The sequence below is a fragment of the Centroberyx gerrardi genome, chromosome 19 (genome assembly GCF_048128805.1).
Source record: "Centroberyx gerrardi isolate f3 chromosome 19, fCenGer3.hap1.cur.20231027, whole genome shotgun sequence".
NCBI classification, from domain to species: Eukaryota; Metazoa; Chordata; class Actinopteri; order Beryciformes; family Berycidae; genus Centroberyx; species Centroberyx gerrardi.
The window spans coordinates 13838699-13866582 of record NC_136015.1 but is presented as its reverse complement, the minus strand read 5'-3'; the positions used below and the strand labels follow the sequence as shown (position 1 = coordinate 13866582).

At 42.1% G+C, this 27884-nt stretch overlaps 1 protein-coding gene across 2 annotated transcripts; it reads right to left on the bottom strand.

Annotated features, from left to right (window-relative positions):
• Positions 1 to 3503: 3503 nt before the first annotated feature.
• tpd52 (tumor protein D52) lies at positions 3504 to 25700 on the bottom strand. 2 transcript variants are annotated; one of them, XM_078290450.1, is made up of 6 exons: positions 25592 to 25700; positions 10273 to 10400; positions 9649 to 9797; positions 8687 to 8788; positions 5769 to 5817; positions 3504 to 5055 (listed from the first exon to the last, which is right to left on the bottom strand). In XM_078290450.1, the coding sequence occupies exons 1-6, from the start codon at positions 25608 to 25610 to the stop codon at positions 4933 to 4935; spliced, it is 570 nt and encodes a 189-aa protein (XP_078146576.1). In that variant the 5' UTR covers positions 25611 to 25700; the 3' UTR covers positions 3504 to 4932. The 2 variants fall into 2 exon arrangements, with proteins under 2 accessions (XP_078146576.1, XP_071757629.1); XM_071901528.1 differs by lacking the exons at positions 3504 to 5055; positions 5769 to 5817 and having other exon boundaries at positions 8683 to 8788.
• Positions 25701 to 27884: the final 2184 nt, after the last annotated feature.

The window sequence follows — 27884 nt, the reverse complement described above, 5'->3', positions numbered from 1 at the left end:
TACACACACACACACACACACACACATCCATACACCGGCTCCATCCATGACCTTAGTTGATAAGAATCACTGCTGTCCATAAAATCAGTAGCTCTCCTCCATTATGCCGCCTTCACTGTGAGGCTGCACATATTGCTGTTGTAAAGTGAAAAGCTCATAAATCCAATCTTGGTGATTTTTTTTACTTCAGTTGAAGGATCACATGCTCCTCTATGGGTCGAGAAAATTCTACCACTATTGGTCTTATCCAATGGGTCAAAACCCATTGGATAAGCTTCAAAATGCACAGTGGTTAAGCTGAAAACAAAGCTGTTCTTAGTTCCTGAAAAGTTGACATTTTGGAGATATGAAGTTTTCATGGGGCAGCGATGATATGGGCCTTTTTACACTAGCAATATCGCTTTTCACATCTGACTTTTAAAGCAACTCTTAGGTCAAAGAGAGATTTCTTTAGTTGCATCAACAGGAGGATCAGGATCTGGCTTGAGATCTGCTGTAGCTCTGGTCTGGCTCTTGACGGTAGCAGGTCAAAGGCTAGATTTCTAGACATTTCTCTTGGATGGGTCGTAGTCACACCTGGCAGAAAGGGGAAGAGGGGGAAGGGAAGAGGAAGAAACAGGGACTGACCATGGAAAAGGCACATTGTCACATGACCGTATGCCTGTTGTGAGTCCACAGATCTCGATGTCGTAGAGCAAGGCTGACATCCTGCCCCCTTATATAGAGTGTGCACTTCAAAGTGTACATCAAAGCGCCGACTCTGGGCAGCGCTGGCACACTCGGGCTGTATGGGGGACGGCAAATCATTTGGGACAATTTCTGAAAGTTTGCCTTCCAAGCTCATACACACACAGCCATGTTTGAACTGAATGTTCTCTCTCTCTCTGCACATTTAAAGCGATAGCTCAGCAAGGCCTGTTTGATATTATTATACACACAAACGGTTGTCAGTGTCAGACACTGAATCAATATATGGGATTCTGTATTATTCTCCAAATACACCACAGAAAGCACTTGCAATATGTGTCTATTATATCTCACAAATAGTATACTATATCGCACCAATGATGTTTTGTTATATTCTTTTTCACTATATTATCAAATGAATTCTATATGTTGATTTTTTTCTCTTGAAGGAAAAACATCAATGCACATTGACTGTTAACCCCTGTATCAGTTTTTCCTATCCAAACTCTGTGTATAGAAACTGCCATTGTTCTTGTTGTAAATGGTGTTACTGATGATTGCGTTCTGGTGCTGTTGTTGTTTGACTTGGTGTACAGTAAAGAGACTTTCTCCAGAACGATCTGTGTGACTAGACGATTCTGGAGGGGATCTGGTTATAACCGAATAAAGATTTTTTTGGCAGCTGTTTGTTAGCCGCTGTCTGAGTGTCGTTTCTTTCTGCTGAGTTCGAACAAAGAACTCCTCACTGAGCTGATGCACTTGCTTAGTGTACTTGAGTTAAACAGGCACTCACAGTTAAAAACCACAATGTTTAGTACAATCAGAGGTTCATTTTACCATCTAAATTTTGGACATACTTGTATGTTCTTGATTAAATTTGACCTGTAAACTTAATAAATCGGTGTAAACAAAGCTGGTAGTGGGCCAACAATGTTTTGACAATGGATATTCATTGAGGCACTGAACTGATAACTTTTACTGCTGAAGTAGACTTGAAATAATAAGCTACTGTGTGGGTGTAGTGTATCTATGAGTATGGGATTCCTCTTAAAACATCACCTATTGAGTAAACAGAAAACTTCAAAATCCCATTAATACATCCACATTTCTCCCTCGATCACGGGCCGTTGTCACATCGCATTGAACTCTTGATGTTTTCACACCTGGCTTTGCATTTTGCACCACTGTAAATAGAACCTCAGCGTTTCCCTATAGGCTTTACACCCACTCTACTGTTTTTTTGTTATAGTGAGTGAAAGAGTATTTTTTCCTGAAAGGAGCCTGAGCTTCTCAATATTCTGCCGCTTCTCGGCTCCTATAGATCTACTAAACGGCCACCCGCCCGGCGAGTTGCCTCCATTCATAACCATGAGAGTCAGTCCAGCAGCAGACAGTCATGGCCCCAGGCAGTCTGCTGTGGAGATGGGGAGGAATAAAGCCGTCAGCTGTGGACTCTGTTTTTGGCTGCCCTCTTGTGTTCTTATGAGGGACTGCAGCTAAACAATGAGGCAGTTTGAGGCTGTGTTGAGATCTCAGTCACAGCACAATCACAGGTATATACTGTCAGTGTTATACTTATCTTATGTTGGGTTGAAAAGCCCATATTAGACAGGGATGTGTTGAAAATGTCATATCTTTTTAAATAAAGTATGACACCTCGGTTTGTTGCAGCTGTTTGTCACCCCATTCCTATGTTACATAAAGACAGAGTTAGCCCTAAATGAGGTTACTTCATATTTTTATTAGAATACATTGCTTAACTTCACTGTTCCAATTAAGGACCTAGCGAAGCCTATGTGTGTGTGTGTGTGTGTGTTAGATGTATAATTAGTGCGTGACTAATTATATAGTCCTCATGACTAAGATAAAAGGCTATAATAAATTATCCCAGTGATCTGGGTCATGGCTGAACAGAGATGTTACATGAGGACAGGATGTATTACTGTTCCATCCACTGTAGTCATAACTAACTCTGAATAGCAAACACTGTTGTGTCAAGGATAGTCTAAACATCAAACTCCCATAAGTGTGTCTTCCTCTGTGGTGTTCTCCCTATAGGCGCTGATCTACGGTCAGTGTGGCAAATTGTCCCACTGACGGTTAAAGTTAAGAGTGAGGCTGGGAGAGCTGATCCCCAGTCAGCTCTCAAGGCCAGCAGAGGCGTCATGTTGTCTGAATGTTGTCAACCAGTAGGGGAAGACTTGTACCAGGCATTCATGCAGTGAATCCTTGTGTCCTTCCTTCCTCGCCTCCTTTTCTGTACCGGAGGAGACTTTGGCTGTGTTCAGACCGGCTATATTTACCTTTCAAGTTTGATTTAACCTCCATCCTGAACCCTGCTATAAAGCTCCTTTTGGATACAATGTGGTACACAAAGTTTATTAACTTGCAAACTTACTTTAAGTTAAATGATAGGAAGATATAGGGAAAAAATTAAATCACCGAATACACCATGTTTGTCTGCAGATGCCAATGGTGCATTGTTTTGAGAGTAATGTTTTAATAGTTTAATAGTTCCTCGTATATCCCATATATTAAGTGGCAGTATGATAATTTGAACAAACCCACAGACTTTTTCAGGCCAACTCAAGGAAAGAAAGGATTCTGTCTGAAGATGTTCCTCTGACCTGACCTGATGTCTTCTTAGGACACTTGTTAATAATATAAGAAAAGCAACACTTATATATAAATATAATCCTTCATCTGACCAAGGCTGTATCGAAAGCAGCAGATTTTCATCATTTTGCGCAATCCTCTAACAACACATTTCCTACAAACAGAACAAACATTTAGAAAAAAAACACAAGGAAAACATGTACTGTTAATCTGTTTTATAATCATCGCATTGGACAAAAATTGCACATTGTAGGTAAACCTGGGGTGTAAAATATAAATGTTATTTGCTAATCTATTACATTGCTATTTAATATTAGTATACAAAATAATATCCAGTGGCTTTTTTTACTTGCCTTGTGTTTTTTTGTATTACATGGAGGGGGATGGCTAGGTGTTACCTCCCTAGCAGAAACAATGGACAAGTGTTCAAATATTGACTCTGGCTCTGGAAAAGACAGATACATTTATTACACTCTCGCCCAGGGTCAAGGCTGAACCTTGACTGTGTGTTTGCTTTGCCGCTGTTCTGCCGATCTTGGCTCGTTTTCCTGAAACTATCTTAGCAGGGAGGTCCTCTCTGTCCAATTGTTAACGATGGAGAAGGGATGATTTTTACTCAAAGGTGTGTTTGGGAAGCCTTGGAGTTAGTGGCTGCAGCCGTAGCATACATGCTAGAGAAGAGTGTATCTGTACCTCGGTACTGTGGGTTAAATTATACAAAGCGTTGTACCTACAATATATGACTTGAAATTGAATATATGACTTGAAATTGTGAGAGAAAGGCATACATTCATACCGTGAACACAGTGTTAGACTACTATACATTGTTGTGGTATCCTAAGATTGATATAATGAAGGAAAAGGAAATGACAAAATGAGATTAGCCCCAAAATGGTTACCCATAATGAACCAGGAACACCCCCCCAAAATGGAGGGAGGAAAACGAGTGCGTATAACAACAAATCCAACATGTAACGATAACGGCCAAGTTGAAGGAACAGGCCAACATCCGCCAGGTTCACGTAAAAAAAGAGAAAAGAAAAGAAGGTGTAAGTGTAATTCCTTCTCCATTTGTGCAATCTTCTAAAACACTGACTGTCATTCAAACACACATAGCAAAGCGTACAAATGCGATATAGCCAATGACAGCCATAATTCAATAAAGGAAAAAAAGAAAAAAAAAAGTGGTAGCACGTGTTTGGCATCAGTTTGAGCTGTGCTTTGCTGGTTAGAGAGTGGAGGACAGAAGGAGTGCAGGAGGAAAAGGGAAGGAAAACGAAAAGTTATAAGGGAGGGAGGACAGACAGAAGCCTTGCATCCAAATTCTCTATCATTTCTGCCATAGTGTGCGCTCTTCTCAGCCAAAATAGACTCAAAAGCCTACGATCGGCATGAGACCGCATGCCTCCACCCATCCCATGCTTTCAATTCCACGTCGGGTAACATGTGAGCGCACGTGTCGCACAAAAGGACCGGACAATTGGATCAGAAGGAAGGCTGGGGGAAGTCATTTGTTTCCAATGAAGGGAGATTGGCACACAAGAGTTTAGGGGCGAGGGGTTGGCGGTTCAGGGGTGAAAAGGTGGAGGGAGGGGGGGGGGGTTCGGGGTCAGGAGGGCGACGCGGGTCTCAGTGCATCGGCGCTTCCTGGAGGGGCGTGTCCTCAGGCTGGCTGAGCAAAGACTCGGGGGTCGGATTACTGTCGTCCTGGTCGCCATCGTTACTGTCGGACACCGACGGAGTCATCCTGGTCTGAGGCAGAGGGAGGAGGAAGGAGGGGCGAGATTAAAAATACCAATGATTAACTTTATTCAAACAGCACTATCCTAAAACCAGAGTTTACAATATGCTTTACATAAAAAAAACATAAAATCAAGGCATAATAGTAAAACACACACAATAAAAGTTAAATGAAGGAAAGAGCATTACAAAAACACAAACACCACAAAATAATGGTCCATAAAGATAAAAAGTCCTTACATAAAAACAAGTCTTTGGAAAGTAGCTTGTTATTTAAGTGATTTAAAAGTTGATAGTGATTCAATACTGTTTTCACTGTAATTTCACTGAAATTACGGAGATGATGAACCTCCTGTGACCTGTAGGAATATCTGATGAAGCTAAAAATAGGAATATGAACATAGTGATTGAAGGGGTGATGGTTTCAAATTGAGTTAGCACACATACCATCTCCCCAGTTTCAACAGACTTCATTGAGCTGGGGAATTGATTCCTGGCTTCATAGTAAAATCTTGACATTGCACCCGGAGGAAACACACTAGTATACAAATATTACGACGAATGAACCAGGTTTTAACTAAATGAATGAAATATCCTGTGCAACTGGCTGGTAGATTTCCCAGGCCTGGGGTTTGACATATTGCCAGTTTAACATTTTGAAGTGAGCATGCCTGAGTGTGTGGACAGAACGGCCCGGCCATCACCAGGGAAACCTAGTCCATTACCTTTAAAGTCTCCACTTTCTCTTCAAATGACTTGAAAGAGGGCGTATTCCTACGAGGAAGAGACATGGGAGAGTGAGTGACAACATGGCAGAGCTCCGGTGTGCGGACTCACCTGACCTCCTCATAAATGCTGACAGAACTTTGGGAAAGTGGAGATGCACAAAAAAAAAAAAAAAAAAAAAAGGGGAGATGGAGCATCCACTGTAACCATGCCTTTAGAGGTCACGTTATCTGATACTCAACACACAAAGGAGGATCTTCTAAAGTGACCCCATTACATTCAGTTCTGCTGAAAAGGTGTTCATCAGAGCTGTCTGTGTCCTTTTTTCACAAAGAAAATATCAAGGAAGTACAGGATGAAAGAGGTAAGGAAGCAGGAAACAGCCAGAACACTTGCATCTTGAAAAGTTGTCTTGTTAATAAAAGCAGCCATGTTCAACTCACTTAACTTACAATAAATATGTCTAGACATAATTTAAAAAAATATAACATTTGTGTGTATAAAACAGCCTTTTTTTGGTTCTACAAAAACATTGCTGGATGCAAAATGTTTCTGATATTTTTGAGGGATTTTAGGTCAAATCAGTTTGCAGGAAAGCATGCAGCACATATGTTAATGTTTTAAGGCAGCAGCTTCACTGATAACTGATACAGAGGCTGTTGGCAGTGGTTGCTCTTAGCAACCTCAAGCTACACCATCTGTACCTTTTTTTATGCAAAATATAAAATGTAAAGACAGAACAGAAGCCAAGGAAGTCTCTCTTTTCTGCAATTCTTTCTTGCAAAAACAGAGTCTGTTCAATGTATGGCCTTTATCTCTATCAATCGTGTGTTTTATTCAACATCTGAAACTCAAACGGCACCATATATGTGACACTGAAATTTACAACAAAGCAGCTGTGAGTAGCCTTACCTCATGACAGGCATACTAGCGGAGTGCTGCAGTGAGCGAATGCTATCCGACAGCATTAAGGACAAGAGAGGGGGGTTAGTGCCTATCTTAGTAGAGGCTGTTAGCAAAGGCAGTGTTTGACGAAAAGAGCAAGACAGAAACAGACAGCAAGCACAGCACACAAACCCTCATTTATTCTACTATATACGTTCAATGAGTGATTATTCTACCTAAGTGCATAAATCCTATAAATCCTGCTTTATCCCATTTAAATTGATTGTGTATTAACACAGTAGATGATGTGCTAATCCTGTGTATTATGGGGTAATATCTTGTCATCAAACCCACACACACACATATACACATATACACACACACCCCTCCCCTTCGACGACCCCCCCACCCCACCCCACCCCACCCCACCCCCAAAACAGCTATACGTCCTGGCTAATACGTGAGGGTGCATTTCTCAGCATACTGCAGCTTTGGGGCCCCTAATAATCTTGTTTGGAGCCCAGTAATCCAGAGAGAGGAAGGATGAGAGGGCAGAAGAGAGATTAGGATCTGGGGGAGAGGGATCCGCTGGGGTTCGGTTTCAGATAGAAGGAGCTGGGTCTAGGAGCCTTCGGTTTTTTTTTTGGTCTTGTAATAATGTATTGTTATGGTTAGATGCCTTGCTCAATGGCGGGGGTGGATTTTGCTAGCTGCTGATGGCGACAAGGTCACTTCTCTAAACTTTGGCTAGCACTAAACCTCCATTTTATGAATTAGGTGTAGATAACAGAAAAAGCGAGATGTAGCTGTGCATCGTATTATAATTGGTCTTGGGAATTAATAGTTTATAAGTGATGGAATTGGTGGTTCAACTTGTACTGACTACTGGCTATACCATATGTGACTGCAAATAAATACATGGAGACACAATTGCATGCACAAACACACATTACTGCCCACACAGATGCACATAAAAAGGACCCTGGTGGTATAAGTAGGCTCTGGTGAATAAACAGGCATACCTAAACTAACTATATTCATGCAAAGTGAGAAAGATGGTAGAAGACAGATTGGAAGTAATTAGAAGATGCGCACACTGTGGCAGCCAAATAGTCACAACACTGACAGGACAGCTAAGAAGTAATCATCATCATCATCTATGAGGCACCCAGTGTAACAGTAGATACACAGACTAGAACTAGCTTTGGCAGTCTTACCCAAAGGTATTGGAAATAGACTGCAACCTGCAAAGGCCAAGGATTGATGTAAGTTACTGGCATTTGTGGTGTGTGTATGCACACTAATCTCACAGTGATGCAGTTGAATCAATTAAAATGAATGCAGAATACATATCAATGCAGAAATCCAAATCCACAACTCATGATATCAACGGGGATGATGCGGGGTAGGGGACAGGCAGGAATGAGTTAAGGTATGGCTGCATATCAATAATAGAAAATAACTTCCTCTCTTTGGTCATATTCTGTTGCATAAACTTGCCCATAGCCATGTCTAATTCCCTCCCAGACACAAAACAAATCATGTTACATCGGTGAAAATCTTAACCCATCTGACAAAATCAAACACACTTACTATTTCTCACTTTTGGCTACGGATCAACGGAAAAATCTGTAGTTTATGGAGGAATTTAGCTGTTAAACATGAATTGTTTTGTCCTATCTGTGAAAGCCTGGTTAATATTCACTCCTCAGCACCGTTTACCAGGCATGGCCGACTGGGAGGAGACCCAGGACATGCTGGGGGAGGGGGGGAGTACATCTCCCAGCTGACCTAGCTAAGGCCTTAGGATCCCCAGGAGGAGCTGGGGGGAGCTGCTGGGGAAAAGGTAATCTGCGCTGTTGCCACTGTGGCCCTGACCAGGCTAAGTGGCAAGAAAATGGATGGATGGAGCACACATTTTGCAGTAGAATGGAAACTTTACCTACTAGATGTGGTCATTAAATATAAGTTCTGCACAAAACATCATGTCTTCTAGTGTGCAGCCAGTGTTGCCGTCTCCTGCCAGCCTCACCTGACATCCTCAAGCTTCCGGGTGATGGCTGAGCCCACGCTGGAGAAAGCTGCTGTGGCCTTCTGACCTGCCTGGCTCAACGTCTCTGATGTCCTCTTATAGCTGGGAGAGAGGAGGAGGACACAGAGAGGGAGGGGGAGAAAAAGGGATGAAGAGGGAGAGAGAGGAGGATGGCAAGGGGTTAAGGGGGGGGCAGAGGTAGGGAGAGAAAGAAGGAAGGGGAGAGAGAGATAAGGAGGGGGGAGAGGGATAAATGGGGGATGTGCAGCAAAAAGAGAGGAGATGAGGGCGATGAAGAGAGACTGAGAAATCAAAGACTGAAGAAGACAAGCATCAATGTCAGAAATAAACTTCAATGTTATAGGCCAAAGGCGGCATGTTCACTACAGATCTCTTTAGAGCACTCACTTCTTCTTCCTCATTGTTCAGAATGGAAAAAAACTCCCCCAACAGCACCGAGAGCTGACCATGCTGTCAGGCTACAAAAAGACTGAAAAACCTTTCAACCTTATCAAAAAAGCACCAAGCTTCAAACAAACTTTCTATTCACATAGCAGCTGCACAGCAGGAGCCAAGATTATGCTTCCTTAACTAACTGTTTGTTGCTCCTAGCCGAAAGGTGGACAATTTCTCTAGAGAACTGAGGCTGCATACTAGACGTTCATAACTTGATTTTAAGATACTATGTGTGATGGTTGGTTGTGGTTGTGCTGGTTCCAGGTAGCGCACTGGTTAAACGACGACTCAAACACTAACAGTACTTTGAATTAAATTTCCACTGGACCACCTACACTAAAAATATATGATAATAAGATAAAATCATCTACTGAATAGCATATATAGTAAGGGGAAAAAGGCTGGAGACTTGATACCCAGCAAGCTGTCATAATGACTTAACATCCACCTTTATGGCACTATGAAGCATGTTAAATGGCAGGGTGGGGTGGTAGGTGAGCACTCACGCGTTGGAGGTGGTGACCTCCTGCCAGCTTTTGGTGATGTTCTGTTTCAGCTCATTGAGCGGTGTGATACCCAGCTTCCTCTTAATGTCCGCCAAATGCTTCTCCTTGGCCGCCAGGACCTGGGACAGGGTCTGGATCTCATCCTCCACCTGGACACACACAGGCACACACATACACACACACACACACAGACAGTTATTCCCTTTTCACATTTGACACGTACACGCATTATGCTTCATTTCACATTGTCCTGTTAGAATCCATCTGAAGTCAGCGTGGTGAAGAACCAGGAGAAAGCAGCAGAGCCAAACTCAGAGAAGTTTAACAGTGTTTGGAAGTAAAACAGCCTTAAAGTATACATTACACATAGATAACAAAGATGATGCATAGACTTTAAGCTAGAATCTGAAAACATGTCATCAAAATAGTGTAGATTTATTCATGAAGCAGTGTGTTTCTGAAGACAGTATTGGAAGACACACAAAGAAAAAGCAATGTATTGAGAAACAGGAAGCGGTAACGCTGTTTTCGTAAGGACAGCTATCTTGAAATACAACAGCCCGGGTCTAACCTGGGCTTGACCCCGCTGACCCACCACCTCTCTAATCCCTGATCCCTCCTGACCTTGGCCAACTCTCCCTGCAGCTCCTCCCGCTCCTCGTCTGTCATGGTGGGGACGGGGGAAGAGGGGCTGACGGCCGACACCGCATCCTCCCCCACCTCCGGAATGGCGTCCGGATGCTGCTGGGTACCTGGGTGAGAGAGGGAGGGAAAGGAAAGAGGGGTGGAGAGAGAGAGAGAGAGAGAGAGAGAGAGAGAGGAAGGGGGAGATGAAGGGTGGGAAGAGGTAGAGGAAATGGAGGTAATGGTATTAGCGGGGAGGGATGAGGAGAAACGGGAGGGAGGGGATGAAAGAATGTCGGGAGAGAAGGAGGAAGGGAGGGCAATTGTACAGAGGGAGAAAAAGAAAGGAGAAGGGAAGGAGTAGAAAAATCGAGAGAGGTAAGAGAAGGGAGGAAGGGAAGGAAAGACAGGAGGAAAGGAGGGAGGGATGGAGGGAAAAGCAGTTTAAGAAACGAAGGGAGTGGTAGGTGGGAGGAAAGGAGAGAGACGGTAGAGAGGGACGAGTTGACAGAAAGAGGAGACAGAAAGAGGAGTAGGATAGAAAGAGAGGGGAGAGGGTGGGAGGGAATGAAGAGGAAGGATGGAGAGAAAGAGGAATGGGGTGAGGGAGAAAGGGAGATAACAAAATTAGACAATATTGGATTCATCCTTTGTTCTCACTTAGCGAGTTAAATATCCATTTTGAGGCTGCTGAAGTGTCAGGAGACATAAATCAAGCACACCTCCACGATTTCAAATAGCTCGTTTTGTTTTGTTTTAAGACATATTCACATGTAGTTTTGCTTCACGACAGCGAACAGGTGGCATGACAGTGGTAAGCTGATGCTGGCTGTCAAATTGAAGTTGTCATGCGGTTCCTCCGGAGGATGAGGAGGAGAGAGGAGGCTGGTAGCACATGAATGGGTGAAGGACAGCAGGGAGTAGGACTAGGAAGATTAAGAGATGCTAAGGATGCTGTTTGATGGTGGGCACTTTCCTCGGGGGAGTGGGGAGAAGCTTTCAAGATCCAACAGCACAAACCCGAGTTTTCAGACACACACGTGCCCGAACACACACACACACAAGCATGCATGCTCGTACACTTACACTAAACAACTTAACACTTTTTCTCTCTTTCTTACACACAAACCTCGCTCTCTCCACACATACAGTACACACACTCGCGCTCCTCTTTGATGTGCCAGTCTCCAACAGGGCTGCAGCCAGTAGGAGCAGCAGCGCATCAATAATACAGAGAACCTTCTAGATGGAGACATCCTGGGCTCAGACAGCGAGAGGGAACAAGAGAACGAGGGCTTGTTAGGATCCGTCAGTCAAAAGGCCAACAGCGGGTGAGTGTGTTATTCATGGTAGGCCAGGATATGGGGGTGGAATGGGGGTGTCTGAATGCATTTTTCAGTTCATTTGGTCTCACCTGTTTCATTGATTTAGGGTAGAGGTAAAAACAAAAATACTGAAAAGGAACAAAAAAGAGCAAACTAAAAAAGTGAAAAAAAGAGTCAAATAAAACAGTGAGGGGAAGGGATAAAAAAAACAGTTGGAGACTGAATTTCAGAGGCGCACACTGTGCCGTTACCACAACATTTATGCACATACCACAGCAGGGGACAGAACTGAGGCATGAGATGAAAAGAGGCCAAAATAGACCAGAGAGCAGATTTCATAATTAAAATATTTAATATCTGAACCCACTACCATCACGGAACAGAGAGCTGCAGTATCATGTGGAAAACCGGGCTTGGCCTTGTACGCTGCCCCATGTAAATACTGTAGGGAGCCAAATAACACTGTAATAGATTTAATCCGTTAATTAGCCTACCCTCAGAATGAAGGAGAACATCTTGTTCTGCATTTTGATTGATTGTTACAGTTGTTTATGTCAACAACCTAGTGAGACAACTCATTGGCATGCAAATGTGGTCATGGAATAAAGGAATCCAGCTGTGGCTTAAAGGACTACTTTGACTTTTCGGGAGTTTTGGCGCCTTGGCCATCTTACCCAATATGAGGATTGGCACCAAAATAATCTCTCCGTCTCTGGTGGATAGCTCTGTGCAGCGCACATGCTAACGCTTTAGCATACAGTACACGCTTCATCTAACACACTATCTCCATATCTTCCCCTCCCACTCCATTCCAGCACCTTGGCACCTCTCCTCTCCTTCCCGCCACGCCCCATTCCCCAAAACTTGAAAAACATTCCTAACCAAGAGAAATGGAGGTTTGGTGAGGGCAGTGACACTGAATCATGAAACGGTGGAATTTCCTCACAACCGCCTGGAGGGCTGCTTGTGAAATACAAACTTTTCTCAGTCTATCCAATTTCTCTTGACATGTAATGAAACAGCGTTGGTTAGCGTAAGCCAAGAGCTGGGCCGCGCCATTATGAGTTCTAACACTAATTAAAGCCATGGGAATAGAGAAGAGCTGATTGACTACGTCTCAAGAGCAAATATTTACATGTCAAAACGTGCTGTGATGATGAAACACGAGCGAACACAAGATCCAGCTGGAAATCACTGACAAATAATTTTAGAGGAAATGGAGGCAGGCGTTACAGTAATTAAGTGAGAATAAATACACAGGAAATTCTCCTTTACCCCTGAAACCACCTCCACTGTTCCACCTCATCTGCCCTTAAGCTCTCTCTCTCACATCTCTCTCTCTCTTCTCTTCCATCTGCACTCTCTTCCTCTTACTGATGACGCAGCAGTACCACATACATACACACATGCTATATATACTGTACACACACACACACACACACACACCTGCTGACAGTGACAGGCTTCTGTAAAGGACACCTCCCCCATAGCAGCTCATCTAATAATAATGGGACAAATCAGCCACTCCTACTCAACTAAGTGTTCTACAATAGAGCAACAATTATTAGGCCTATATTATCTTTGGAAGGTTCTTTGAAATATTAGTAACCTACATAATGCTGCTCATATCTAGTTTGCATGCAACATACTACCGCATAAAGCACACAGCTCTATGAGATGCTAGGGGAAGTCCAGCAGCACCTCGGGGATACAGGAACAGGTTCTGTAGGCTGACACCTCTCAGGAGTTACAGCCCGTGCTCTGTAATACATTCCTGCAGGCACCGAAGTGAGATCTGTATGTCTAAGGCAGGGGGTAGCTACGCATGTGTGACTGTGTGCCTAGGAAGTGTGTACCCATCCATGTGGGTGTTGGGAGCGAGAGAGAAAGACAGTCAAGGAGAAAGAGAGAGACAAACAGAAAGAGAGAGAGAGAAGTGTGTGTGTGAGTGTAGGCAGAAGTTTGGCTTGCAACACCTCACCCAGATTACTGCCCTACCCCGTTTGTTTTAGCTCATTTCCTCTTACGCCAACGTGTTCGGCCCCATGATCATCTAACTCTCTGTGGCTGTCACAGCCATAACGACCAATTAGAAAAACAAGGCTCAGGACTTGAAGCACGCCTGGACAGAGCATAATTATATCGGACTTGCCTAACCGCCAGCACATAATTAGCTCCGCTTTTGTGATAACGAGCCAAAAAAAGAGCTTTGCAATTTTTAATATCCATTGGACTAATGTAGCCTAATCATTTGATAATTGCATTACAGTTATGAAATTGGTATTTGGTTTGCTGTTGTGGCTTAGCCATTTGTGACTAATGATGACTGGAATCTGCAAGCAGCACACGGATGTATGAAATAATTTATAATGTAGTCTTTGTTTAGTTTAATAGCCCATTCATTTTAAGTGGTTTCCTATGAGTTCACTCCCATGTAGCATACAATAGTATTGTTTAAATACAGAATATAGGTGCATCCATGATCTGACAATCTTCAACACTTCAACACCCCACCAAAACGAAACCAAAAAAAAAGCTTTTTCTTTTTGACATGGCTTGGCGAAACTACTTACTCCAGGGCCAACAAAGCACTCAGCACAAACAGAAACTCACACTAGCTTTGTTATGAAGAAGCTTACTGCACTCCAACATAGGCTGATGCTATTAAGTGGCTGCTGGTTCTCTGGAGCAGGTTTCCCAAAAGCTTCTAATCATTGGATTTAACTTCGTTTTATTGTAAGGCAATGGATAGGGCTGAGACAGTCTTTGGGAAACCCCGCCATGGTAACAATTGCTTTCAGTTGACACCAACATGTGGCCCTGACATATAGTCTTATTCAACAGATCAGGATGTGATGCAAACAGCATGGAACGACAAACACACTGCCAAGACTAAAATAGGCATGAAAAGAGGTCCAGTGAGCTGAAATAAAGACAAAGGGTTGTGATGAAAACTTCCAAGTAAATGACACAACATAAATCATTTTACATTGTTTGTTAGACCATGGATATTAGTTAAACAATCCATATAGACCAACTTCAGCTATCTAAAGGCAATTTTCTAAATGTGTACCCTAAAAAGAAATCCCCAAATTTTCCTTGCATGGAACAATCATCATAATAATCAAAATATGAAAAAACAGCTCAATCGCATTAAAAACAAATCAAATATTAAAAAATGAATTATAAAATGAAAACTAGCAAACTGAAAGCTAACTGAAGTTCAGCTGAAAACTGACAAGAAACTACCATAACTCACACACATATTACATCACACCAAATATCACGCCCTCCCTCCCTGTTTCTGTTCCCCAAAATGATTCCCCTCCCATGGACCAAACCCAAGTTTTCTCTCTCTGTCTAACACACACACACACACCCACGCACACACACACACGGACACCACATCCTTGGCCTGGCCTCTCCCTTTCCTCCTTGTGATTACCTCTGGTTTTGACAGCTGGCGAGCTGGGCGGCGTGTCGCTGTAGGCCGGGGAGAGGTAGAGGTAGCTGGCGTTGACTCCTTGTTCAAAGTCAAAGGGAGAGTGGTATTCTTCCAGTGGGTCCATTCTTGCTGCTTGAAGTGTGTCGTCAGATGGAGCGGCCGCCACCTCTCTACCACCACCGCTACCTAAGCTAACAGAGCCAAATGCTGATTGTCTGCATGTGATCCGGGCGCGTGTTGCCGGCCTCTGTGTCTCTCCTTGTTTACAGCGTCCCAGACTCTGGTGTGTGTGTGTGTTTGTGTGTGTGTGACAATTAAGAGAGTGACACACACAATGTCAAGAGTGTGTATGCATGTGGGAGTAGGTTTTCTTAGCTTTAAGGTAGCTGGAAGGCGAGAGTGTGTGTATAGTGGCGCAGGTTGTGTTTATGAGTCTTCAGAACGCTCCAGCCACGCTTTCCATTTCCGCAGCAGGCTCTTGCATGATGAACAGGCCGAGGCGTTGTGCACCCTCTGCTCCTTTCTTGCTGTTAATAAGTTACCTGTCCCTTGGCGCTGCTGCTATTGCATACATACACACACATACTCTCCACACACACACCCTCCCTGTTCCTCTCCAGAGTAATCCCAATGGTCGCTGCAAAACAGTCAATCCATCCTTCAAACATCCATCTGCGCAATCAGTGCTGGTTTCAGACACTAGCCACCGTTAGCAGAGCTAGTGGGACACAGCGGAGCTCTGCCTTGGTATTGCGTGACACTCTATATGCCAGCTTCAATACTCTCTCGGGTCTCTCTCTCTCTCTTCATTCCCTCCCTCCCTCCCTCACTTTCCGCCATCCATCTTGTCATCCAAGGAGAAAAAATAAAAAAAAAAGGTCCCATTTGTGTGCGTTGGTCACGTGATATGTGTGTGTGTGTCGGGGGGGGGGGAGGCCCATGAGATAAGAGAGCGTAATCTGCGGTGTCCCAGATTACAGCACAGCACTAATCCAGGGTGGCCTGTCCAGCTTGGAGCAGCAGTAATGCTAGTCAGCTAGAATGGAGGGGAGCAGACGCCAGAGGCTACACTAGGTATTGTGTGTGGTGTGTGTGTGTGTGTGTGTGTGTAGGTGTGTGTGTGTGTGTGTGTGTGTGTGTGTGATCTTGTGGGAAAGTGCTCCGTGTGTAGGAAAGAGAATTTGTGTGTGCATGTGTGTGTATGCACGCTCATGTGTCACTGTGTGTGCATTCATGCATGCTAGTATAGTCATTCACATGGCCAAAACTCTTTGGAAACTATGTCCTTGATCATTATATGAACCAACTATACACACTCATCTCTTTCACTGAATGCTTTTCTTCTGCGATTCCTACAGCAGTCTTTATGTCATGTCACACTACACTGCTGAAAAGCAAAGCTACAACGTAAGGCAGGAATCCGACAACAACATGGTGTGTCATTTTGTTCAAGGTCATGTCCCATTTCATTCATACAGTAGGCAGTAAACAGTATATTCAAGCAACTGCTGACACTCAAGGCTGCAGTGAAATAGAAAATCAAACACAAAACTTATGACTGACTACATGCTCCCAAAGATTTAGTGTGGCACTGTAAACAACATAGTGAATGAGCAGAAGCTGTGAGACCTATAGAACGAAGAAGAAATCGGGATTATTTTGCTATCCCTAGCAGGGAAAAGCAGTAAAATTCAGCATTCATATCTGCATTAGTGATCATTTTCCACTGTCCCCTAGAGCCAGGATCAAGACGGAGGAGTTTGCTCTGTCCCCTAATCCCTGGGTCTAACGTTGACCATTGGGAATCAATTGGAAAGGATGGAAAAGGTGACTATGAGAGCACCCAGGGGGATTGTCCACAAAGTCAGTCAGTTATTCACAGTCAGTGGAACATTTCCAGGCTGTATATCTTGATGACATGAAAGGATAGAGTCTTGGTTTTACACTACACTGCGGAAAAAGCAAGGCTATTGCGTAAGGACAAAATCTACAAGCTTAGGCATAGCTGCACATCTTCACAAATATTGACTCAACTGTCCAAGGCCAGAGGAAAAACAAATCCTCACATCAATGTGTCCTGTAGAAAAACATCACTACAGAAATTTTGACCACCAATAAGTCCAAATTTTGAAACCTGAGAAAAAATAGTTGATTCTCTCATTGATACTCAATTTCCAATGTGGTTTGGATTTGTTCCATGGTCACAAAACATTGTTGACAAGTCTACTATAAATTACAGTAGAAAAAAAAACTGGAGCTTTTTTGTAGCACTGACAGCATAGTGTTTTTTTGCCACTACATGACCTGTGCCTCCACTAAAAGAATCCCTTTGAGCCTCACACTACATGTGTTTTTCACAGACAACAGTGAATAGACAACAGTGGATATCGGTGAGAAGGCCCTGCATAATAGAAGTGACAGGTTGTAGGTCATGCAAAGCATGGTGGCAACTATGGTGTGCCCTAATGATCCTCAGAGTCAGGCTCCATTGCACAGTGCTTCCCTTCAGCAAGTTCAACTTCGGAAGTGACACGCACACGGTCACTGATCACTCATACTGTAAGCAAACTATCAAGCGTGAACATGTACATGCAATGCACACACACAAAGTACAAAAACAGGCCTGCAGGCATGTACACACACATGAACACACACACACATATACATCAAGGACAGTAAATCCTTGCCAGCTCCCCTCTCTCTGCAGTGAAAGGGCTGCTACAACCTGGATGTTTGCTCTTCCAATTCATCTTAGCTGGCCAGCTGCCAAATTGTACATCAGTTAGTGCTGAGAGTCTAACACACACACACACACACACACACACACACACACAAAGGCTTAGACACACAAGCCCGCACAAAAATACACCACTCCATCCATAGGCATAATCATGCAATACAATGTGACCCTTTTTAAGCCTAACCGATTTATTCCAAAAGTAGTCAGACAAAATAAAATAGCTGCCAAATGCATATTAATGGGAAAATCAATTAAATTAGTGCTCTTCACTTTCACAACATCTTAAACAATACTGAGACTCAACAGAACTTCATAAAAATGCAGCAATGCTGCTCCCTGCAGAATACTAAGCTCAACCTTACTTTACTCTGCTGCCCCTCTTACCAACAGAGCTGTTGATTCATATCATGAGTGACGCTGCATTCATGTGACATTTGTTTAAAGAAAATATCAGCAGTGTGCTTGAATTGGATAAATGATTTAGTATCATAAATGCAAACGTCATCAGAGTCAAGAATTTGCTTTGAAACTAATATCTGACCACCCAGTCACAGCAAGTGCTTATTTTGATTGGTTGATTAATCAACCACTATTTAAATAATCTAGTCCTGTATTATCTTGAATTATCCAGTAACAAAATAAAATTTGAGTAAACAGAGAAATATGGTAAAATATGAGGGAATTTTCTCTTTTCCAGTACTTCAGGTTACACCTCCCGCCTGAGAAAGTTGGAAAACAGTAGAAGAACGCCAATAACACCCCATTACACCCATCGACCCAGACTGTAACCAGGAACAAACAGCCATTTCCAAGTGGTTAATAAAACACAGCATGAGATCAATTACCTGATTATTCATGGCGCACCCCGTCACATGATGAGCCTAAAACAAGAATCATGAGACATGGATGACTGTGGCTGCAGCTAGTGTGCCCAGAGATATGCATCATGGGTAAACAGAAAGAAGAGAGGCAAACAATTGGCTACAGCTAAAGGGAACAGGCTGACAGAGATGGAGCACAGTAAATGGACAACTGAATGAAGGGACATTAAAGCAAAAACCCTCCTTATTGCATAAGGAGTGCCATCTTTTCATCTTACTATTAAGTTTTTGAGTCATTTCAGAAATATGTGTTTTTCTCCTATTTGGTTCATTGGCCCCATGTTTTTAATATGCTCCTGTTTCTGTTTTATAGCTGCTTCTGAAAGTGCTCTATAAATAAAGAATATTTAATCATTATTTAGTCCAAGCTCTCCCAGGCAATATTGTAGAGAGGCATCTACGTAACAGCTGAAGAATAAAGGCAACCATGCTGAATCTGGCTCATTCTTCAAACACGCTCTGACACATTCAAACTAAAGGATGTCATCCCAAATACATGGAAGACCCTGGTTTTGAAGAAGTGGGTTTGGGAGATGTTTCCTTAATCATAACACTTATTCTCAATTCCGCTGCCTGACTACTCAGTGTTTCACTGTCTTCTCTTTAATGAATAGCCATTAGTCCTGAATGCTCTCATTTGTGAGTGGCAGATGTAGCCCATTCTGACTGGGAAATTCCACCAAGCCAAAAGAAGAGAAAGCCTACAGCCACCAGTCTACTACAGTCCCTGTACACATCTGGGCAGGGCTCCAGAATGCGACCATTTTATCCAGTTGTGTCACTGATTTTTTTCTTCATATCCAAGACTCTGGAATTTTGACTAATTTGATAATTCTCCCTCAGAAAATAAAGCGACATGTGGCACCAGCGCCTAACAGCGTGTGTCCACTGACAATGCCCCTCTTCGTGGATGTGGAAATGGGTGTAGGCAAATTTGGCAGTATAGGGCCTATTCCTAAATAAATTCTCAATTGAATGCTACTTGGCTTGGCACACAAGTTCTTTATCTGATTTTTTTAAATTAAAATATGCGTTATGGGTCACGTGATCTTGTTTTATTTGTTGAGAATCATTGATTCTATCTTTTACAATGTCCAATCATCTTGGAGAGACACATCATACAAGCTAGCATACATGGCTAGAAACAGCAATAATTAGTTTTCCCTCTATGCTCTTAGGTAGGACAGGCAGAACTTGGACAGAGATGATTCATGAACAGACATCAATCAGACACCTGCCATTCTATTCGCTAACATTTGCTCCAGACGCCTGAAATTTGCATAAAGTAGCTACACTTGAGCCTTACATTTGGCACCACCCTCTTGCTGCTCCTCATTTAGTCCATTTTGGTATTATTTATCATCGACAAGGCATTTTTGGCCACAAGACTACCACTGACTGGATATTTTTGCTGGAAACGGTGCATCTGGTAACAACAATCATACCATGTTCAAAGCCGATTAGATCACGCACCTTACCCATTCTAACATTTAGTCAAACTGTAACTGAACCTCTCCACCTGTCTGCATGCTTTAGCCTATACATGTGGGACTCACTGTTTGGAAGTGGGAGCTATCTGTATAAATGGGGAGGTGTACCTTAAGTGAATGCTGAGTGTAGATATTGCAGAGATTTTGCCTACCATTAGCTAGTGTTTTGGTTGTGGTTTTTCAGGTCTGCCACACTCTACTTTGGCTGTCTCAGATAGACCTTTTGAATAAAAAGGTTTTGATGCTTGCTTGTGTTGTATTAAAATCTCATGTGCACGTCGCTTTGGATAAAAGCGTCTGCCAATTGGGAAGTTGTAAGTTGTAAAAACAAATAAGAATTCACCTCATGATGGCATGATAGTGAGATTGACTAATGCAAACCAAAATCTGTTAAAAAGAGGATGTGAACAGAGTTGCCTAACATTGCCTACTTCATGACCTACTGCAGCACATTATCTAGCCTCTGTTTATCAGGTTGATACAGCACAATGTCACATTCTAGGTATATGTGACATGTTAATTATTACATGTGAAGCAGTCTGCAGATGAAAATATTGGTGCCACCAAATTATCTACTGGTAAAAGTTAGTCTGGCGACAAAGGTCCTGGGCCAGGTTCAAACTCAGGACGTTGTGGTTACATGGTACGCGCCTTAGACCACAGACACCAAGACCTTTCAATAACATTTCTGATACTTCAAGTTTAGTAATGGTTTAAAAACAACACTTTGTCCTAAATGCATTTCTTTGTTGAATGAACAATGACGTCCTTCACTGTTCCTTCCTTATGTGACACAGCAAAATATTTTCTGTGTAATCTTTATACAGTTAGGCTACTTAGTCTACAGTGATTAGGCTACAATTGATGTCCTCAATAAAAATTGTCCATAAACTAATAGAAACCTTGAGATCGATTCGTAAGAATATAATGATCATATGATAATAATAATAAGCTTTTCAATACGTTTTGATAATTAAATATCAGTATTTACACCAAATTGTGGTACAGTACTTATAAGTCTAATTTTTCATACCTAGCCCTGCTCTCAAATAAAGGAAACAGAGGATTGCAAGTTGAAGCTTGGACATAATTTGGGTTGGTAATTCTCTACACCTGAATGAAAAACAGAGTATATGCACCTCCCTGTAGATCTTCTTAAAAACTGGTGTTGAACATACAGATAAACAATATTAAAAGGCAAAAAGTGTGCTTTTATTATTCCACACCAAACAACAATGTTGTAGTTATTTGGAATAATGAAAGCAAGGGAAATTAATAGACTGTGTGCAGGCACATTTTGCTTTCAATTCTACACCTGACCCTTTGAGCCCACTAGACTTGCTCCGTTTTACAGTGAGGCCCAAAGTTTCTCCCTACAGTGTCATGTTGGACGTCTGATCTGTCTGATCCCAGAGCTGCCAGACAGGCGAGAGCTCTGCTTGGCCAAATCTCACAGGTCAATGGAAAATTCAATATCACTGACATATTTTGAGTTAATCATTTCTACAGCTTCCACTTTTTACTCAGCTACCAAAGCCCATAAGCAGCTGATTTTAGTTTTACAATAACACAAACATGACACAAAAAATTTGGATATTAATTATGGGGAAATGTAGTGTTATTCGAGTCATTCAATTATTCATCAGATGATAACAATTAGTATTCATCAGATGATAAAAGTAAACCATAGTTATATCCAATTATATAATAAAATCAATAAATCAACATTGCAATTTCATATCACAGTAGGACATTGTCCTCTTTATTCATATAAAGAATTAGAAAAGTATACTTGCCTGAACTTGTCCTGTCATAGGCAATGTCATTTATTTATGGGTATTAGCTCAGCTATTAACAGCCCAGAAGATCAAACCCTTGTTAGAGTTCCTCAACAACACCTGAGGCCGCCAGTGACTGGTATGTAGACATGTATCTCCAGCTAGAGTAGCTTATGAATTTGGAAAACAAACACCCCTAGGTTAAATCTACAATACATCCATTTAAAACTAACAGGCCAGTCAGGCGTGTGTGACAGAGTTAACTGTTCAGGAACACGAGATGCTAAAGCCAATCTGAAAAGTCAGTCTGAGTGATGTTTTAAACACAGAGAGACAGTTTCACTCCAATAGTATTTGTCCTATGTTGCTGTGATGTTTAATGAAATTTGAGCTTAGAAAAAAAATATCAGACCAATATTTAACATATCATGACAACCCTTGAAATGCATGAATTCCTACTAGTCATGACTATCATTTTTGGTCCGATAATCCATATGGCCGAAAATGACACACAAAAATATGCTTACGCAGCATGTGAAGCAACTGCCTTTACTATTAGACAATTTCTTAAAAAACTGCACCATGTGCAGCAAACCCCATGACTACAATAGTAACAAAATGTTCAGTCATGTAATAATGCAGAAGTAAATGATGACTTGAGAAGTCTTTTTTCCTTCAACAAAATGGTCTTGATATGGACCGGCCACAGACCGGCCATAAGGCTGAGTCAGACTTTGAAACAGATCAGCTCAGCAGGGTTAGGGGGATGTTGACTTCCTCTGACTGTCCACACAGCTGAATGCAGCTAGTTGTGCCTCCTTGAAATCTAATAAGGTAAACTTTGGCCACCCCTCATAATGATCAATCTCATTAGACGACTTAGTGGGAAAAACAAGACAGATTGACAAGCCTGACCGAGATCCCCATTTGAAAATCTGATTTGAGAAATACAAAAAACAAGAGATAGGCTATCTCAATAGTCAAAGGATCCACAGCATGGCTTCTTTGTCATGCTACAACAAACTCCGATTACAAATTGTAGATATACAAAGGTCTGCAATGAGATATTCTGGGTTACTTCAGGAGGAATTACAAAAAAAATGTCTATCAAAGCCCACACATTTCTGTTCATTAGGCCAGTGTGCGTAGGCCTGGAATACCATTTCTCAGTAACAGAGACAATGCTTTGGGAATAAGACAATTTGAGTGGGCTGATGTGAATCAAGGCACAACAACAGACAACTTACAGACTTAGCACAAATGGAGTGAACTGTGAAAGCTTTAAGCCTGGAGCCTCTGTGCATGGAAACTGGTGCTTATGTCCAGACTTTGTCACCATCAGGCAAAACATATGAAAATGTAACATCCTCTTTTCATGGTGTACAAATGTCACTAATGCTTACATATTAACCAAGTCTTCTGTGTCACATAGCCGAGCACCGACCGTGGGCTAGTCCTCCAAGAGAATCTCATATCAACATTCCAGACATTGTACCGAGAACTGGAGGAAAGAAATTCCCCCTCAAGCAAAAATGGACCAATGTAGGCCTACAGTAACTAAGCATTGGCAACTCCATTAAACAGGGAAAAGAAAGCACAAACAAGAGATGCACGTATTATCAACAAAGGTCATCTAAGCATACACAAACAGAGGAGAGGAGAGACTAAGAGCCCGTTCCCTTGACACTTGTTCTGGGCAGCACCAGTTGGGGCACTCAGTATGCACACTGGCCTGCCTTCTGCTAAAACCGGCTAGCCTAGCTCCTTTTCATGGTGTGTGTCACCTGAACCTCTGGCAAAAAGTAGTGAAAGAACACCTGAACACCAAGAGGGATATCCTGATTGAGGCAGACACCTCAGATTCAAAAGGGGCGAGTTTGCCGAAATCGTAATAATAAGGTGAAAGTGACAAGGAAAAAAGAATAATAAGGATGCAAGCGCAGACAGTGCCAGGATATAGCGACCGCAGCTACCTGCATTAAACGTGTGATAATGAAATGAACTTCAGTCTGTTGCCATGGCAGCGTGACCAAAAAAAATGGATAGGTCCCATTACACCTTACAGGAAATACTGACAACAGGGAAGATTGAAAATGCACCTCTGAAGTCACATATACAGGGATAGACAGAATTCTCAGACAGACACGGATCTCATTCGGTCTAATATTTAGAAGCGTGAATTATCAACCAATAACAAACTACATCTGTCAATTCATGTCAAAATACAAAAAAATACACTTCTTTCCTTTTCATTTCAGGATTCTGCACCTTGAGGCAAAGTCACAAAGCACAACACATACGGACTTCAGGAAATGACATTCCTGAAACCAAGGGGGTGAAAATTGTCTGAGATGAAACTTTCTGCTGACGGGAAATGAGGTCAGGGCTGTGGCTTGTTTACCTGGCATCCCCTTGAGGGTGAACAAACAAACCTGTGCCTCCTGCTTCATTCCACAAGACCTACAAGGTCTTGCTACGTGGGAATCAAACGCAAGAAAAAACACTTTTGAACTGTTTTGGATTGACTAAGCTGAGTCTTATAAAGCAGTTTTCTTTGTTGCATAGGTCTAATAGCCTAAAAAAAGTCTTACACCAAAACACAACACTCTCCTGAAAAGCAGCTGTGGGAATAGGCAAGTAAACAAACCTGGAAGATGAGGGAGGGAGGGCGAGCAAGAGGTGTAGAGGAAGAGGAAGCAGATGGCTGCCTAGCGAGACAGGCACAGTCCAGGTATGGGACAGGAGAGACAGGAAGAATGCATTCACAGCTACCTGCAGGTCACACACTCATCTCCTCTCTTTATGTGAGGATGCTTGGCAGACTGGGTTACCCACCCTGTGTGTGCTTGGGCTTATTAAACCACAATGACAAACCATGTAACCCTCCCACATAGTTAGTAGTGATATGGAATAGGAGTGTGGTATTTTCAAGTGTCAGCATATCACTACAACTTGCATAGTGCACTCATTGCTCTGCCTATGTTTCTTTAGGCTACATCTTCATGTCTGTTTTCAAGCAGAAGTGGACACAGAATATCAGAACTATTAATGGACAATGTCACCTGACTCAAAAAGTAAACTGGCGATATTAGGACGTCTAATCAACTGTCAAACGTACTGTGAGGATAGAACAAATCCAAATGAACCCAGTTCACATTTTGCAGAACAAGGATTTCCCACCAAATCTGACAAGCATCAAAATGCAAACTCATAAAAATCTTGAATGTTATGACATCCACCTGAAAAATCTACGGTATAACGTTACTTATGGACTGCCTATCAAAGTTTTTTTTTGTCTTTTTGCGGTCAAATAGACGTTACAACTTCCTCATCTAGGTTTTCTCTGAACTAAGTTAACAGCTACATGTTGAAGCAAATATTGTGTAATATTGTACTTCCGTGTTCTTTTGATGGACAGTGAAACACAAGGGCTTAATTTTTATCCCTCCATTTTCCAAAAGTCACCTCGACCGTTGGCATCTTTGTTACCAAAACTGCACTTCACTCGAGTTTGAAAAGTAACATATGTTCTCATCAGTCTACTGTACAAAGTTAGCTAGCTTGCTAACTTTGATTGGAGACAGCTAACCAAGTCGGTACTTTGAAAATATTTTCGGTGACAACATTGCCAGTCTAAATGCATCTCCGCAAATCAATTACCTTGCTCTGCATCCTCCATCCTAAAGCTGAGCGTTGTTTCTGTCACACTTTTAGGTCCAAAGCCTGCAGGTTGCACACTTGGCTGCAGCAGATCTTCCTGTTCGCTCTCTCATGTTGCCAGGCAGCTCGCCGTGGGGTGGGGTCCGCCGTGACGTCAGCGCGTAGCAGTGTAAACAGAGGCGAGCACGTGGATCAAGTTTTGGGCCGTCAACAACACACAACAGCTGCATGGCTTGCATCGACACGACATGTCATGATTACTTATTTAGTGGATTTTACTAAATAAGATAAACACATAAACACGCATCTCTGTCATACTTAAATCATACACAGCACAGCATGATACTGACATCCACAGTTCAACAAGTCCAGCAAAAGCAGGCTCCGGAAAGAAAAGTAAATATCCTACATGAATAAATACGTATAAAGAGGTAAAAGGAAAGAAGGAAAGAAAGAAAGAAAGAATACATTTTTCCAAGTTGCATACAATTAAGTTGGCTAATGTGTGTGTGTGTGTGTGTGTGTGTGTGTGTGTGTGCGTGTGTGTGTGTGTGTGTGTGTACGTTCTGCGCAATTTTAGCACATATGTAACTTCCATCTGTCAGTCTGATATTGTGAATAGTTTACAGTGCATATTTGCACATTTCTGTATGTTCTTTCACTTGTACACCTGATAGTGTGAATAGCTAGTGGCGCACACTTGCACTTAAAACCTATAAATCTGTCAGCAAATATAATATATTTTTGTTATAGCCTACTATTCTAAATATGTTCAATTATTCCAATCGATTGTTGTATTATCTCCATTGTTCTCTAATTGTCTTGTTCTTATCTACATCATATTCTCTGCTGCTGCAAAAACTCAGTTTGCCCATGGGGATCATTAAAGTTTAATTTAATATAATGTCATTTTATTGAGTTTAAATTCAAATTTCAGGATATATAGGTTACTATATATAAATATATATGTGTGTCTGACATGGGATGTACATGGGGTGTATCTCTGTTAATGACAAGGTGATTTAAAAAATAACTGAAGAAATTAGTGAACACATCATGGCCATGAAACAGGCTGTCACAGGCAAACAAGTGACAGAGCAGCACTTGCATTGTAAGAAGAGAAGTGAAGCTTGTCTTCTTACATTCAAAATTATATGTAATAATTTTGAAATCCTTTCCTCAAATGAAAAACTACAATATATTCTAGCAGAAAAAAGGGTGTGCCACACTTGCAGCAAACCATGTTTAAACCTGCCACAATTTCAGACAGGGGGACATTAACAATGAAAAAAATTGCAGGAATTGGAATGCAGCTTTTTTTTTATCCCTAGAAAATTAATCCATTGATTTATTGATTGACTGATTTGATATTGGACCATTTATTGTTGTTAATGTCACATTGTCATGGTTGCTAACTGAATCAGTTTAGATTTGTTTTGGTTTGGAAACATTGTAGGCTATTTCATGCCAATCAAGCCTCTGGATTGGATTGAAATGGGTGGAATCAGTCTGAAATGAATGTTTATAATACAAATATTGGAACTTGGAAATTCCCTGGAAGTTTAGGGAATTTAGAAGCCTATTGGTCATCAACCAAACCCCTTCCTAAGGCATTCATGATGTTACTGAACTGTGTGATAGGATTTAGCAATCCAGAAAACATGTTTCATTCCTGCACTTTCATTCCTGTGCTAACTCATTTGCTTCATACCTTAGTGAATGTTTGCCAGTTTGACATCAAACAATTCCCATGTAGTGACAAATAATTTTGTCTATTCCACTGAATTTGTAATGTCCAGAAGATACTCGGAGTTATAAACAGACACACTAATTGTACGCAGCATGCCTTATTACCCTCTTGGGCATTTAGACATGGCAGTGGGGGCCTATATAGCCTACAACCCCCCACCCTATTGTAACCAAAACCAGAGTCAAATCCTGCCCTTGTTCACACGCTGTGTGCAAAGCCCTTAATTGGACAGCATTGAAACTAGACACCCAACTATGTCACTAATCACACACGCGCGCGCACAAACACACACACACACACAGAGAGAGAGAGAGAGAGAGAGAGAGAGAGAGAGAGAGAGAGAGAGAGAGAGAGAGAGAGAGAGAGATTGTTCACATGAAAGACTGCCACCTGCTGGACCTACTGTTGATGACGGGGAGCAGAAACGCCGCCTTGAGATAGGTGTTACTACATACGTTGGAATTTTACTGTAGGCTACACATAGAATTTATAAAGGTTTATTAGCCTACAGGGGATGCCTATCTCACATTCAAATGAAAATAA

Excerpts from the sequence above, each read along its gene's own strand:
- tpd52 (XM_078290450.1), bottom strand. Across the intron at positions 9,798-10,272 it reads TGCAGGGAGAGTTGGCCAAG|GTGGAGGATGAGATCCAGAC; the intron begins GTCAGGAGGGAT and ends GTGTGTGTCCAG. Across the intron at positions 8,789-9,648 it reads GAGGTCACCACCTCCAACGC|CTATAAGAGGACATCAGAGA; the intron begins GTGAGTGCTCAC and ends CCTCTCTCCCAG.